A 13,768-nucleotide genomic window follows, 5' to 3' on the forward strand; every position below is an offset into this window, starting at 1 on the left:
AAGTTTTTATCGCCATTACAGACCTTTACTGAAACTTTATTGCATTATGTCTGATGGAGTTTACACAGTAAATAATTAATAATCATATCCAATGAGTGCAACACATGAATCATTATTTTGCCATTACAGGTATTGATCCTTGGTAATAACAAGTTGCACACTTGCCAAATTAAAACTTCCCCAACATCAGTCCAACTTCTGAAACAACATCACTGAGAGTCCCACCATGTGCTCACATTGGTGCACAAACAAAATAATGCATATGCAAAAATGTCTCCTTGCTTACTTTTATTATGGTAGAGCAAAGATACGTTACTCAAACAGATCAGTCAGACACCTTAATGTGACCCCGATTGAAGACTGTTTTCCATCAGATTCATGCACCTCCCACATCCCATTTGTTCAGTTTCTATCACCGGTTGTGTCAAACTAGGTTCAGACGAGAAGGGACGCTGCCTTTGCAGCAGGGAGGCAACCACAGGCTCCGAGGCTCTCTGCTGTCCGATATGATTCAGTGTGAAAACTCCCCAGTGAGGGCGAGCTTTTCATTAGCATGGAGCGAAGTGTGGGAGGGCGGCTCGGAGTGATCCCTGCCCACTCAGCTGTAGTGTGGGCCACAAACTGCACCGGCAGAAAAACATTATGCAACCACCACGGCATTGTGTACAGCGGAAAGGTAACCACGGCAACAGGATTCAGAGACTGAGCAGAGGAACTAGTGCTGGTTGGAGGAAGGAAGAGTGTAGATCATCTTGGGTGGGCTTAAACGGCGTGAGTGAGAGATTGTGTACAGATATGGATTTTGTCCAAATGTCTCCATCCTCCAAGTTAGTTTAAACTATTATTAGACCTCAGTTTCTGTTTTTATTTTGAAATTGACCTTCATTTTGATGTCAACTACAAACCTGTTAGGTTTAATGACTGCATCGTGCAAAGTTATGATGCTATCGAGGTAACAAAATCTGTCCACAGATGTAATTGAAGTAATCTAAACCACTGATGTGGTTCCCGCCACAGTAAGTGTCTCCAGCACCACATTTTGCCATGATGACTCACATGCATAGCTAATACAATACCACACTATTGACAAGTCCACCGCAAGGGAAGGAAAGGAAACACTATTTTTCCTTTTGGAATTCTTTGCACATTTACACTTTGATACGCCAGCAGCATGACGAGGCGGCGGCGCTGTGTGTCTATTCTGCTGCATGGGGTTTTTTTCTGGTCGCATACTTTGTATGTAATAACACAGGGTTATTGCATACAAAGTCAATCCAAAGACGCAAATTAGGTGAATATGCAAAATGTACGTTGTATTGTTCAATCTTTCAGCCCTCAGCCACCAAGGCACCACTACCTCAAGGTATTACACCAGGTAACCACAGCAACATTATTTATCCTTCATGTAAGACTACAAGTTTACTCCCAAAAAAATAACATCAAGTTGAAAAGTGATCGGAGGCATCAGTAAAATGATCGGCCCCTCCAGTTTAAAACACAACCAAATCTTTATATTAACGCCAAATACTTAAACTGCTGAGTCAATAATGTTGTCAAGACCTCCAACTTTCTATGACTTGGGACCTCTCTGCAGGTGTTCAGACTGTTTACCTCACTCAGAGTTTACTGCAGCAGCCAAATGTGATCTCAGCAGGGAGGAGTCACAGTTGCAGTGTCAAAAACTATAAGCGACAGCACTGACGGACTGATTACTGACAGAAAGCTAAATGAGAGGCAGGCAGTGTTTGCCCTTGTCTAGTAGCCTCAGTGAAAAGCCATTCAACGTGTCAGAGGAATGTCATTCAGCTCCCCCAGCTCCAAGGTTTTAAGGCAGCGCCTACAATGGATACATTGTGCTTAGAGGTACAAGGAGGTGAAAGGTTTCTCTTACCATCTTCAGATTTTTTATGATCTTCAGCTGCAATGGTTACCAAACATTTTCACTGTCAGCTCCTGAACAGATTCCTCGAGCCCCAAAACGTTTAATTATTATGATCCCTGGGATTTTATTTGGTGTCATTCATTACAGACACACAGACGTGGATTAAATTCAGACATTCTTCCCCATATGAGGATAATCATACTTGATATGAATGATCCCTGTGCTTTCAAAACGAACCAAAACTCTCAAATGTTCAAACAAGATGACAAGCTTATGGTTTGAGCTGAATACTAACACCATCATGCTAACACGGTCACCGTGACGATTCAATTCACCACTTTTGTTTAGTTTTTTGCCGATTAGCTCTCAACGCAAAGAACAGCTGGGACTTATGGGGATGTCGTTAGTTTTGACCTGATGATGGCGCTACAGGAAAGAAGCACCAAGCTTATTACATTTCATCCTGCAGGGTAACGTCAATGTGAAACAAATGTAATGCAATCCATCCAGTAATTGTTGAGATACTTCACTCAATAGTCAATACCAAAAATGTCAACCTCACGCTGGTGCAGGAGGAAATGTCAGCGGATCGCTTAAGTCGGTAGGATTCATCCTCTGGGGAGCATTAATATCTGTATGACCTTTCTTAAAATCCATCGGACAGTCAGTGAACACAGAACAACATTTCTGCTAGCGGGGCTTAAAATATAAAAAGGCCAAAAGAATCTGATCAACATATAAATAAACAAGAATAGAAATTTGAACATTTAATGTAAATATTCAAAACTTGGCAGTTATCAATGCTGAGCACTGTGGACATATTTCGGTCCCTAGCATAAAACTGAGTTAAGATACCCAACCTCAATTTTAAGTTTACTCAGTAATATTCAAACATATTGACTCCTCTGACTCTATCAACCACAACAACCACATCCTTCTTTCATCCTTCAGTCAGGGTGGTTACGCTTTTCTCAGATAGCTCGCGAAACAGGGGGGAGCTTTGGTGTACCTGTCTTTAGATATCAACGTGCCAAGTTAACTTAATGGACTAAGAAAGACAGAGACACATCGAGAAACCAGCTCGATATCAGGCTGTGCATACAAATTTAGGGAAGTGCAAAAGCGTTGTTCTGACAACCAAGGAGATGTTGGCAGAAGGTGAGGAGGGGGGCCTGCTGGGCTTTCAGCTGGTCCATCCATCGTCTCCCATTTTATTTTGCCCTCGCTGTTTAAAACGGGGCCCCTATACGTCTGGTGAAACTGACATTCAGCAGGTTTCGATGTTGGCTGACTGTCATGACTCAGGGAAAGTCGGCAGGCAGGCACACAGACTGGTTTTGTTGGTTTAGCAAAGACTACATGTTGACGTGAACCTATTGTTATTATCAAGACAATCAATAAAAATGACAAGGAGGCAGGAGATGACATTCAAAACCTAAACGATGACGCTGCTTTCTGATTGGCCATAATGACTGCTGAGATCAACAGAGCTGGATTTCCTTACCTCCAGTCTGACCTGGTTGACATTAATTAAAACCGAACTGAGTTTTCAAAGCCCTTGCCCTTTCTTTTGATTATCTCAAAGCAGAAAAGCATCACAGTCAACACAATGATCTTCAAGGAACTGACCTTCAAGTAAACCAAACATAACAGACTGTGTGAGTATGAATATTGCCAAGGCAACACTGATCCACCTCAAATCTAGCGACAGAATAAGTTTGGCATCAAATTGTGTGAGAATGAACAGGACCTTGGGTTGTATTTGCATGTCTGCTTATACAAGGCATGGGAATATAATTCAATATTATTGACGAATGAAGCAGCACAGCTGAAACAGACTGCCTGATGAGTCCCGACAGAGCGAGCAAGAGAGACAAAACTCTTCAGCAGCTGATAAAACCAGACACAGAAGCAGACAGAAATCCGTGGGCGGGTATTTGATTTCCGTAACCGTGCCTGAACACAATAGGTGGCGCCAGCATGTGACTGTATTGATCAGGCTGATTATGCAATTATAAGCGCATCCTTCCTATCTTGCACAGCATGTGCAAACTGAATTTTCACCGATTTGAAATTGGCGATTGGGTTTTTCATGTCACAATAATCCTGGCCACAATAATTGTGATTCAAACTAATATCCTGAGTTCACTATAAGCAACGAGTCACTAATAAGGACTGAAAGTTTCACTAAGTCCAGTGAAAGTTTCCAAGTATGCCATAATGCAAAAAATTCCAATAACATCAATAATGAAAACAATAAATCAGAACCCAAAAAACAAGTGGGGCAGAAACGACTGGTTACTTAAAGCCCTGTTTGGCCACTGAGTGGATTGGACGGTCCTAAACAGGGCTCGACCAACATGCAGTCCAACATTGATGTATACGGTCAACAAAGCTGGAAACTCACGCCAAACAAAGACCGGGAATTCCTCAACCTCATTTTATCACCTGAATGAGCAGTGAGGCTCTCTTTGTACTTCTAATCCCAATTTGAATATGGCTTGAAGCTTGCCTAAAACCTTCTGTTTACATGAGCTAATGCCTCAAGACAGAAACAAGAATCAGTCATTCAGCGTGCACTGCTCCAGCCAGGGACGCTTGAGCCAGACTGAGGCTTTGCAACATGTCATACTTCAAGCCTTCAATAATGATCTTTAATCCCTCTCTGTACTGCTCAACTTTTACTCAGTGCTTCAAACGATCCCGGGTGCAAATAAACCACAAAGAAAACATGAGTGTTCTATTGCACTTTAAAAGATGCATCTGTGGAAACTGTGTAGGCGTTACTTCCTTGTTCATGCCGTTGTTAATAATTACACAAAGACGAGGAAAACAACATAAAAGTGGGGCAGCATGAGGATGTGTGGTAGCGTGTTCAGCGTCTTGTCTACCTGCATGTCCTCACTGACGGGTGAATTGGCTTCGAGGGCTGTTGACAGAAGACCGCCGCTTTGACATTTTGTCGTCAACATCCCATAACAAACCCGCATGGATTCTCTGATGCATGTATGGACAAACATACATACAATATACGTCAGTCGTCCTACAGACGCAGCCCTGGCCCTTGGCCTTTGTCTGCTCCGCTGCTGTCACCATCACTGCTCACCAAGCAGCAAACCAACTAACCAGGACTTTTTACCCTTATTGAACAAGCTGCTTCTAGTAACAGTAAAAGCATCACCTTCCATGCATTTCAGAGAAAGACAGCAGATGAATGATAAGAAAAAAAAGCTACCAATCAATAACAGAAAACAGCCAAATATGTACTGCATTTGCCATATCAGTGAAACTGCTTCATGTTTGTATGGAAATATAGTCCAACATCAACTGCTGCATCTTGGTGGACGAGCATGTGGGATGATAGAAATAAAAAAAAATTAAATTAAAATTAAAAACACATTGGATGGTGTGTTACATAGCAATCATACATCTAATGAATGTAATAGGAATCGTTTTTACCACCCATTCAAAATTAATAGATTTTTTTTTTCAATTTGATCTGGACGGCTCCATGTAAGCATGCAGTGTGTAAAGTTTACTTAAGTAATACGAGGATGAAAGACAGAAAAGGGGAAAGTTGTCTTTTTCCCTCCTGACGATTACTCGCCTGTCTTCAGATCTCTCCTAATTGACCACAAAAGGGTTGTAGAGCCCCCAACACACACACACACACACACACACACACACACACACACACACACACACACACACACACACACACACACACACACACACACACACACACACACACACACACACACACACACACACACACACACACACACACACACACACACACACACAGCATCCAATTATCCTCCTTTGACTGCAGAGATTAATTGAAAATAACTCATTACACTCCTCGAGGACATTCCAATGACTCTGATTTCAATTTGACTGGTGAGATGACGGCAATTTGAGGAGTCTGACTGGAACGATCACAAGGCTCAAGTGGTCCAGGCAGAGATGGACAGACTGGCCTTCGAGACAATGAAGACAGAGAGCAAGAAAAATCTGACTTCAAATCTGAACCCTGCAGGAATCCTGTCCGTTAGTACTTCCACTCCACTGCACCATCATCTCCTTCTCCACTCACGCTCAAGTAAAACAAAATGGACACTCTTCTAGTACTTCTCTCCAACATGATGATCATCACGCCTCTCTTATACTAAGGGGTGTGATGACACTTGTCATTGTGTTACTTTTGTGATTGGACACGCCAGATCCAAACTCACCGTGTCCACACTTGACACTTCAATACCACCTGCCTGATCAGATATATTTCATGGTAAATTAAGCAGCTGTAAAAACATTTTGTTTCCTAGAAATGATTCACAATAAAAGTCTACCATATTTTTGCCTGCTAACTGTACCCCTGCAGTGTTAGTAGACTTGATTTATTAATGAATAATAAGCAAAAGATCTGCAAATAGTGATCAACACATTATTTACTATATTCCTCATTAGTTTGTTTTTAAAAGCTTTTATTTTGAAGCAGCAAAATCGAGATTGGGGGGGGGGGGGGGGGGGGGCTGCTACTGCTGCTGGTAATACAGATAAGAAGCTTTTGCACTCAGTGTCACAAGTGTCAGCAATAATGAAGAAATATGCACAAATATTATGCATGAAGGCGGCAACCAATGGAAAGATACGTCTTGTGTTGATTGTTATCAATGACGTCTTCCCATATTATAAATTTGCTGTTTGACCTCTTGACCCTGCATCTGTCAACAACAAACATTGGGCAGATATTTTGTGGACATGTTGAGTTTTTAAGGTGACCGTCTTCTGCAATGATACATTCAGGCGACGCTGTGTTGTGAAAGCCTATCGAGATGACGTTATTGTGAGTGTTGATGGTGCAGCTACAATCTTAGCACGGCCTAGCATTGATCATTCCAAATTCCATTCAGAAAACAAGCTTTTAAAAGTGGTTTGCTTGTCTTCTTGTAGACGGACCTAACAAAGCTTGAAACCTTTTACAAAACAGCAGCATTATGTAGTCGTGTCAGTCTATTCTGGGTCTTCCACCACATGAAGAAAGCAGCAATAGTGGTTATTTTGGCGATGATTGATAAAAAAGTTCTTGGTGTCTACATAAAGGTTAGCCTCCTCTCTGCTCCAGCGTGTCTAGCATGAGTGATGCATATTAACACGAATGATCCTGCAGCCAAACTCGTTAAGAGTAATGCAAAGCAGCACAAGAGTAAGACCGTTCATGAATATATGTTATGGCCCTATTGAACTATCTCCAGTGTCTCTCTGCAAACAGGCATCAACTTATAAGAGGGTGACATACAGATTACAACAGTCACATATAGCAACCGCTGCAACATAATTCTGTCACAGTGTGGAAACAACGCATTTCCTCGGTTTCCAGTGTCTATCGTTATTATAAAACTACCTCAAATTGAAGCCGATATTCATAAATATAATCTTCTTATAAGTAATGTTTATGACAGAACAGCCTGAATCATATTCACTCAAAGCCAAATCCTTGCACTCAGGGGAAAAAGGAGGTAACAGTGCATTTATGCGACAGCGCTGCTGCTCCCTGGGGTCGAGGGGGGTGGGTTAGAGTGGGTGAGTGAGTGACAGGCCTCATCAAGGACACTCCTGCTGCCCAGACTGCCCCTCCGCCCAATAATGCAATCCAGGGTAGGGGGGTAAATCTAGGTCAGTAGCTGGGGCACAGTCTGCATGGAGAGCGTGCGTGGCATTAGACGCCGCTGGTGTGTTCGAGGAAAAACAGAAAGGATGTCACAGTTTGAATATTCTCAAGATTTATTTTAAACGGCCTGCATAACAGCTTCTTGAGGAAAAATAGAAATTTTAAATCCTGTCACTATCGAATAGAGGATGTGGATTTCTTGCACGTAATCCTATTTTGTATTCATAGAAATGTGGCTTTGGGATATTTTTCGCTGAGGAATAACCCAAATGCAGTCCGGGTTTCACGCTTTTCATGTTCATTTGCATTGCAGAATCCCTGCTGAAACACAGCGACCCCTCCTCCTCAGCGGATAGCACGCACACACACACACACACACACACACACACACACATTATAGACACAAAAGAAGGGCCAATTGGCCAATTGGGAGAGCCACGCAGCAGTCAGATTAATGCAGACTAATGATAGAGGCAGAACACTGCAAAAATATGCAAAGTGTAAAACTGCCCTGAGGACCAGATGAAAAACACAAAGCAAATATACATTCCTCAGTCGGTTCTCAGTTCATGTTTCTCTCTCCGATTCAGCCAGAAAGCAGCTGAGTCAGTGGGTCTCCAAACAAATGACAACATGGAAACCGAAGAGGGGGAGAAAAAAAAACCCGATCTCAACTCACATGACCCAACGCCCTGTTTTTGTTTTTCATGCAGACTTGGATGTTTTTCCTCCAAAAAGAAACCCAGCTGAGGTAATCTGAAATGATTGCACGCCGGCCAGAGCAGCATAATGGTCTGCTGATATTCTATTCCACACTGACGCTGACCTCGTATGAAAGATCAGATATCAGCCGGTCGGTAGCGTCTGCTGCTGACGTGACGGGGGTTTCTCTTCTGTTGACGGCAATGGAAAAATACTCTTGATTGTAACTGCTGTGTCCCAGATTCCCTGTCTTCTCCAAACAACCTCAGAATTTTATTAGTATGGGTTTCAGTTCATTTTTTCTGTCAAATTATGGTGTAAAAAATATGCTTTGAAAGCACTTACGGCAATAAATAAGAAATACTGAATACTTGTCTTCTTTGGGAAGATCACTGGGATGCAACTAATCATTATTTTCATTAACTATTCATTCGCCGAATATTCTCAATTCTCAAAAAATTGTGAAAGAAAACGCTTCCCAGATGACACGGTGACATCTTTAAACATCTTATTTTTGTCCGACTGACCCCAAAGGTGATTAATTTACAGCAATAGACAACAGAGAAATCAATTAGTGATAGAAGATAATATATAGTGAGGGAGAGCGTTGGGGGGTGGATACACACCCTTCAATGTGCTATTTCTCAACTGCAGGCTGAAGAGATGATGGTGTGTGTTTATCCCAGCAGTTTGACAGCCATGCAACACACCACCACTGTGAAACCCTCCAACGCTTCAACGATGCTTCTCCCTTCACTTAAGCATCATTTTGAGGATTTATCAAACGGATGGTAGTGACCGCGACGTCTTCAATGATCCCCCGCTGATCTCGGGCCTAAAGAGAGAATTTTCTGCCAATCTGTGAGGCAATTAGGGAGCACAGATGTGGTCAGCGCTTGGCTTATTAGAGAAGAGGTACTAGAAGGGGGGCAGCAGCAGTGAAACAGCTGGGATTACAGGCTAACAGGACATTTTTTTAGACACAGTTCAAAAGCGACAATTTGATCACTGGTGCATTTGTTCAGGATTATCACACTTTTTTTCTTTTTTTTTTTTTAAATGCAGCTCTTCTGGTCACAACATGACACCTCGCCTGAAGCCTATTGCTGCAACTCCCTGCATGACAGCTCATTTTGCACTTCTAATAATTCCAGTTGCCTTCTACACCTCTAGAGGGTTTGTGAAAATTGCCTAGTTTTCCAATATATATACAGCATATAGACACACCTCACTGACGAGGCTGAGAAAGACACCCTAAAACTCAGTGTTACACGTCTCCTTTGGCTGGATTTACTGCAGTTGCCTCGCTTCTTCCACCCTCTCCTCCTCGTGATACGGCATGCATGCATGCTCACCGTAGCTCGACACTAATGAAGCTTAGATGCTTGGCTTCACCAGCCTTCGGTTCTACCATGCATGCACACCAAACAGGCAGCGTCGGGTGTCAGTGAATGGATAAAGTCCCTGCTTGGGTGATTTCCTATTTTTCTCATTTCGCTTAACCAAATGGGCGTCGTTCCAATCCCAGCCAGAGTCAGGATGCTGGAGTACAGTCAGATCAAAAGCCTCTCTGTCTTTAGGCTTGCGAGGCATTACATTGCAGGTCATGCAGTTGTAACCTAGCCAATGGCCAATCTACTCAACGGCTTTCATCTTAAACTTGCTGATTTATCCAAAATAATACATGTATGAAATATTTGGAAAATGTAAACACAGCACAATGTTCCTACTCATTTTCATATTCTTATCCTTAAAAATCCTTTGAAATATGAAAGGCTAGCGTTAACATGTGTATATCTTTTTAATAAAGCATACATAAAAAGTTTGTCATTTTTAAAAGTGGGGGGAAAGTTTTGGAAACACTGTCCTAAAACTTGCGTGTACAAGTGATGCATGTCAGATTGATAAACATTAACATAACCAACATCCCCAAAACTGCAGTTTGTGGGCAAGTTTTGTTCATTAAAATGTTACCCAGAAGCAAAAAGAAGCCTTAAGTCCTGCTATAGACAAGATGCAAACTGGCATTTCTGTCCATGAGTGGACAATATTAGATGAATCTTCAAAAGTAGGTTGATACTGAATATCAGCTGAATATCAACAGCAGTGGTATGTGTGCTTTTATAGATTAACCAGGCTATAAAAGTAGGTTACATTCCTTTTCTATATCGTGCATTCACCTTGAATTCCTTCCAAGTCACACACAATTCTTCTGACTCATAAAGAAATGAAATCCTTTCAAAAACAGACTTGTGCAATACTATATCTGGGCTGGTGGCCATGAGAACACTCAAAATACCAGCTTTCATGGATGTCTTTATTACAAAAATAGCAAATGTTTAACATATTTCAACACCCCAAATTCATGATGAGACAACCCAAATTCAAAGCTCACTCTCCTAATCAGACCACAATAGAGAACGGATCCCAGTGTTGGTGTGACGAACAAATGACACGACTATCACACTCACATAGCCGTCTCTTTACCTCCAGCCAGAAATTCAATCCCATTACACAAAGCTCCCCAATCGTCTCTATTACCAAAGTAGCATAGTGAAGCAGCTAAAGCAACTCCCCCCCCCTCACCCCTGCACTAATAGGAGGAGCAGTGTTGCCAGACAGGCCCTGTAGAGCAAAAAAACAACTGGTTGACTATTACCAACACTGAATACATGCATCACTTTGTATCCAGGAACTCACAGACATGCTGTTCTTAATGTTTCTGACACTCATTTGAGTAGCCATTTAAGTGCCTGCAATCTACTGTGAAAATAAGTTACGTTAATTATAATTGTACTATAATGAAAGGTAGCTTTAGATCTATGCAGCAGTGAAGTTCATCTGAAAAACAGACAGCCACCAGATTTGACCCTCTGGATTCACATTAAACAAGACAGCACATCAAATCAAGGATATCGCTCACTCTTCAGCCTAATGTAACCACCCTGCTGTCATTTAAAGGTCATATTGATAACATTTTTATTTAAACTAATAATTTGATTTAAAAAATACACAGAGCTTTTAGAGGTGCAGAATTAAAGTATCACTTCTTGTGGAAAAAAAAATTGGATTGTGAATTTTAAAAATGTTGACGGGTCCTGTGTAGATGTGTGACGTGTGGCTGCAGCTTCTAGCAAGGATTGTGAGCCAACATCAAGTGGTATCTCTGCGTAGTCAGGGGTCAAGAGTCTTTGGGGTTGCCAGTTAGTGGGGAAAAAACAGCGAAATGGCATTCTGGTACCATTCCCAAGTGCTAAGTACTGGCAACCCATTGAGGGCACATGGGCTTTGAGCGAACAGCTGTGTTGTGACGTGAATGCGATGGAAGGCAGGAGTGCGAGATCTAGTGGCTGGATGTTATCAATGTTGTCAATAGCACCTTTAAGCAACTTTCCAGACAAAAACCCCTGCAAGACCCAAAACACCTGTCTTGTCTAACCGCTCAACAGCTTTATGCCAATTGTCAAGCCGTCACCTTTGACCAAACCCAGCGTGGGTGAAGTGAAAGACGGCTGTGCCACGATGTAAATCCTCCCTCCCTGTAAAGATGCACAATGATCCCGTCTGGCAATGTCCTGCAATAAATCAGGAGGAGGCAGCTACAGTGGAGACGCTAACCTCTTCATCACTGACACTGATGCATTATGGACTGCATTAATCAGATGCACTCACAGTGGGGGGGAGGGGGTGCATGTCCAGGGGACTACTCACAGGCAACCTTACATGTGCATGTTTGAGTGAGAGCATTAGCCTGTGCGTTTATGGATTCAACCCATGTGTATGCAGGGCTAGGGTGCAGCATGGCATGCGGATGTAGGACTATGAGAACACTAGTATAGGACCTAGGGGTTATAATGCAAAATATAATTTCACATTCAGAGATAATAAAACAAAATCTGATATTTCCGCAGCCTCCCTCTCACAACTCTTAAAAAGAGGAAGTTCATACACATTAGGAATAATAATAATAATAATAATAATAATAATAATAATAATAATAATAATAATAATAATAATAGACCTCAATGAATAAAACTTACCTCCCAAGCTCGTCTCCAATCTGGTAAAATTCCTCAACATTTTCTTGGTTGAAAACAGTCATGTTGTCCAGGCACTTCCTCCCTTTCCCTCCGACCGTAGGCATGTCGTCCGAAAACCGGCGCACCGCCTCTTCACAGCGGCACCATCCCCAACCAGCAGCCTCGGGTCTGGGCAGGGTTACAGCCGCACGGTCCTCCTCATGTTAGAGCTTCCACACCAAAAACAAAACAAAAAAAAACACATTAACAGGGATGCGGTGGGAGGAAATAAACCACCAAATAAACCGTGACTTGAGGATAGGTGGGCGTTCGGGCAACAAAAGGAGAGCAAACTGACGGAGCGGTGAACCTGCACCTCCGGGGCGACGTCACGACTCTCGGAGCTGATCTTCTCCTCCCGGTCCCTGACGCCTCTGTTATTTATTTCCCGGGCAGCCTTTTGAATTATTGGGCTATAGTGTTAAAGATAGAAGCGACGAGTATGTCACCAGCGGCTGGGTGAGGAATGCGAAGAAACCCCCCTCCCTCCCCGAGTGAAAGCTTGGTGTAGCCATGGGAAACACGCTAGCCTCCTTTCTGTCCAGCGAAGAAGAAGAAAAATGACTGCTGAGTAAAGTCATATCGCCTTTAAATAATGAGCCGAGAGGAGTCGGACAGGTGTTTAACAGTTAAACTGTCTGCTAAAAAAGTCACACCCTTGGAAATCCACGTTTAAAAAGCCGAACAATTTTAGCTTTCCCTAAATTAAAACCACGTCTCATCCCTGTGCATGAAATATTCACAATCGTGAACATTAACGTTAGCTTGTATCTGACGTACGTTATTGTTTTTTTTGTTTTTTTACTTGATCTAGACATCTGACTTACATCATATGAATTCACTATAAAGTCTCTTACAGTTTGCCGGTGTGTGTCCAGCTGCCAAACGTAGCCGAGATTTCATACGTTGTGTGGGGAGCCCGAGACGCCGGTGTGGCCGCTCACGGAAGACAAAACGCTGGCTTGGACGGCGAGAAATCAACGTTAACAATGTAAGGCAGCCCTGCTCCTGGTGCTGCATTCAGGTAACATGGGAGATTAGGGGAATACGCTTAGGAGCGCGTCCAGTTTGTCAGTATATCTTATACTATACAATGCTTACACCAGACAATGACAAGTCGAAAAACCCAGAGGGTAGTTTTGTCCTGTGTTATTATATTTAAACTGAAACAAACTTGGTTCTCCCCCCAGAAAACTGTAGCGAAACGGTCTTTTCCAACGAGCAAGCCTAAATTACCGCATTTTGCCAGGCAGTGAATGCATCGATGCATGTCAGTTAGAGAAGCCGCTTCGCTCGCAGGAGGGCAGCAAAGCTCTCACTTTTATTTTAATCACAGTTTAGCAGACAGCTACTTATGTTGTCATTGAAATGATTTTTTATCTTATTTTGAAAAATATCATATCCACAAAGCAAAACGGTCAAAATCCAAGCCCG

At 42.4% G+C, this 13,768-nt stretch overlaps 1 protein-coding gene across 1 annotated transcript in view; it reads right to left on the reverse strand.

Moving 5' to 3' along the window:
* The window catches only part of dapk1 (death-associated protein kinase 1), a 64,885-nt gene extending 51,564 nt beyond the window's left edge, over positions 1–13,321 (reverse strand). Inside the window, exons 1-2 of the mRNA XM_084025472.1 lie at positions 13,192–13,321; positions 12,296–12,504 (exon numbers count right to left, since the gene is read on the reverse strand). Coding sequence (XP_083881598.1) covers positions 12,296–12,399 — 104 coding nt within the window. The 5' untranslated portion in view covers positions 12,400–12,504; positions 13,192–13,321. The remainder of the gene's footprint in view (positions 1–12,295; positions 12,505–13,191) is intronic.
* Positions 13,322–13,768: the final 447 nt, after the last annotated feature.

The sequence above is a fragment of the Eutrigla gurnardus genome, assembly GCF_963514095.1.
Source record: "Eutrigla gurnardus genome assembly, chromosome: 13".
NCBI classification, from domain to species: domain Eukaryota; kingdom Metazoa; phylum Chordata; class Actinopteri; order Perciformes; family Triglidae; genus Eutrigla; species Eutrigla gurnardus.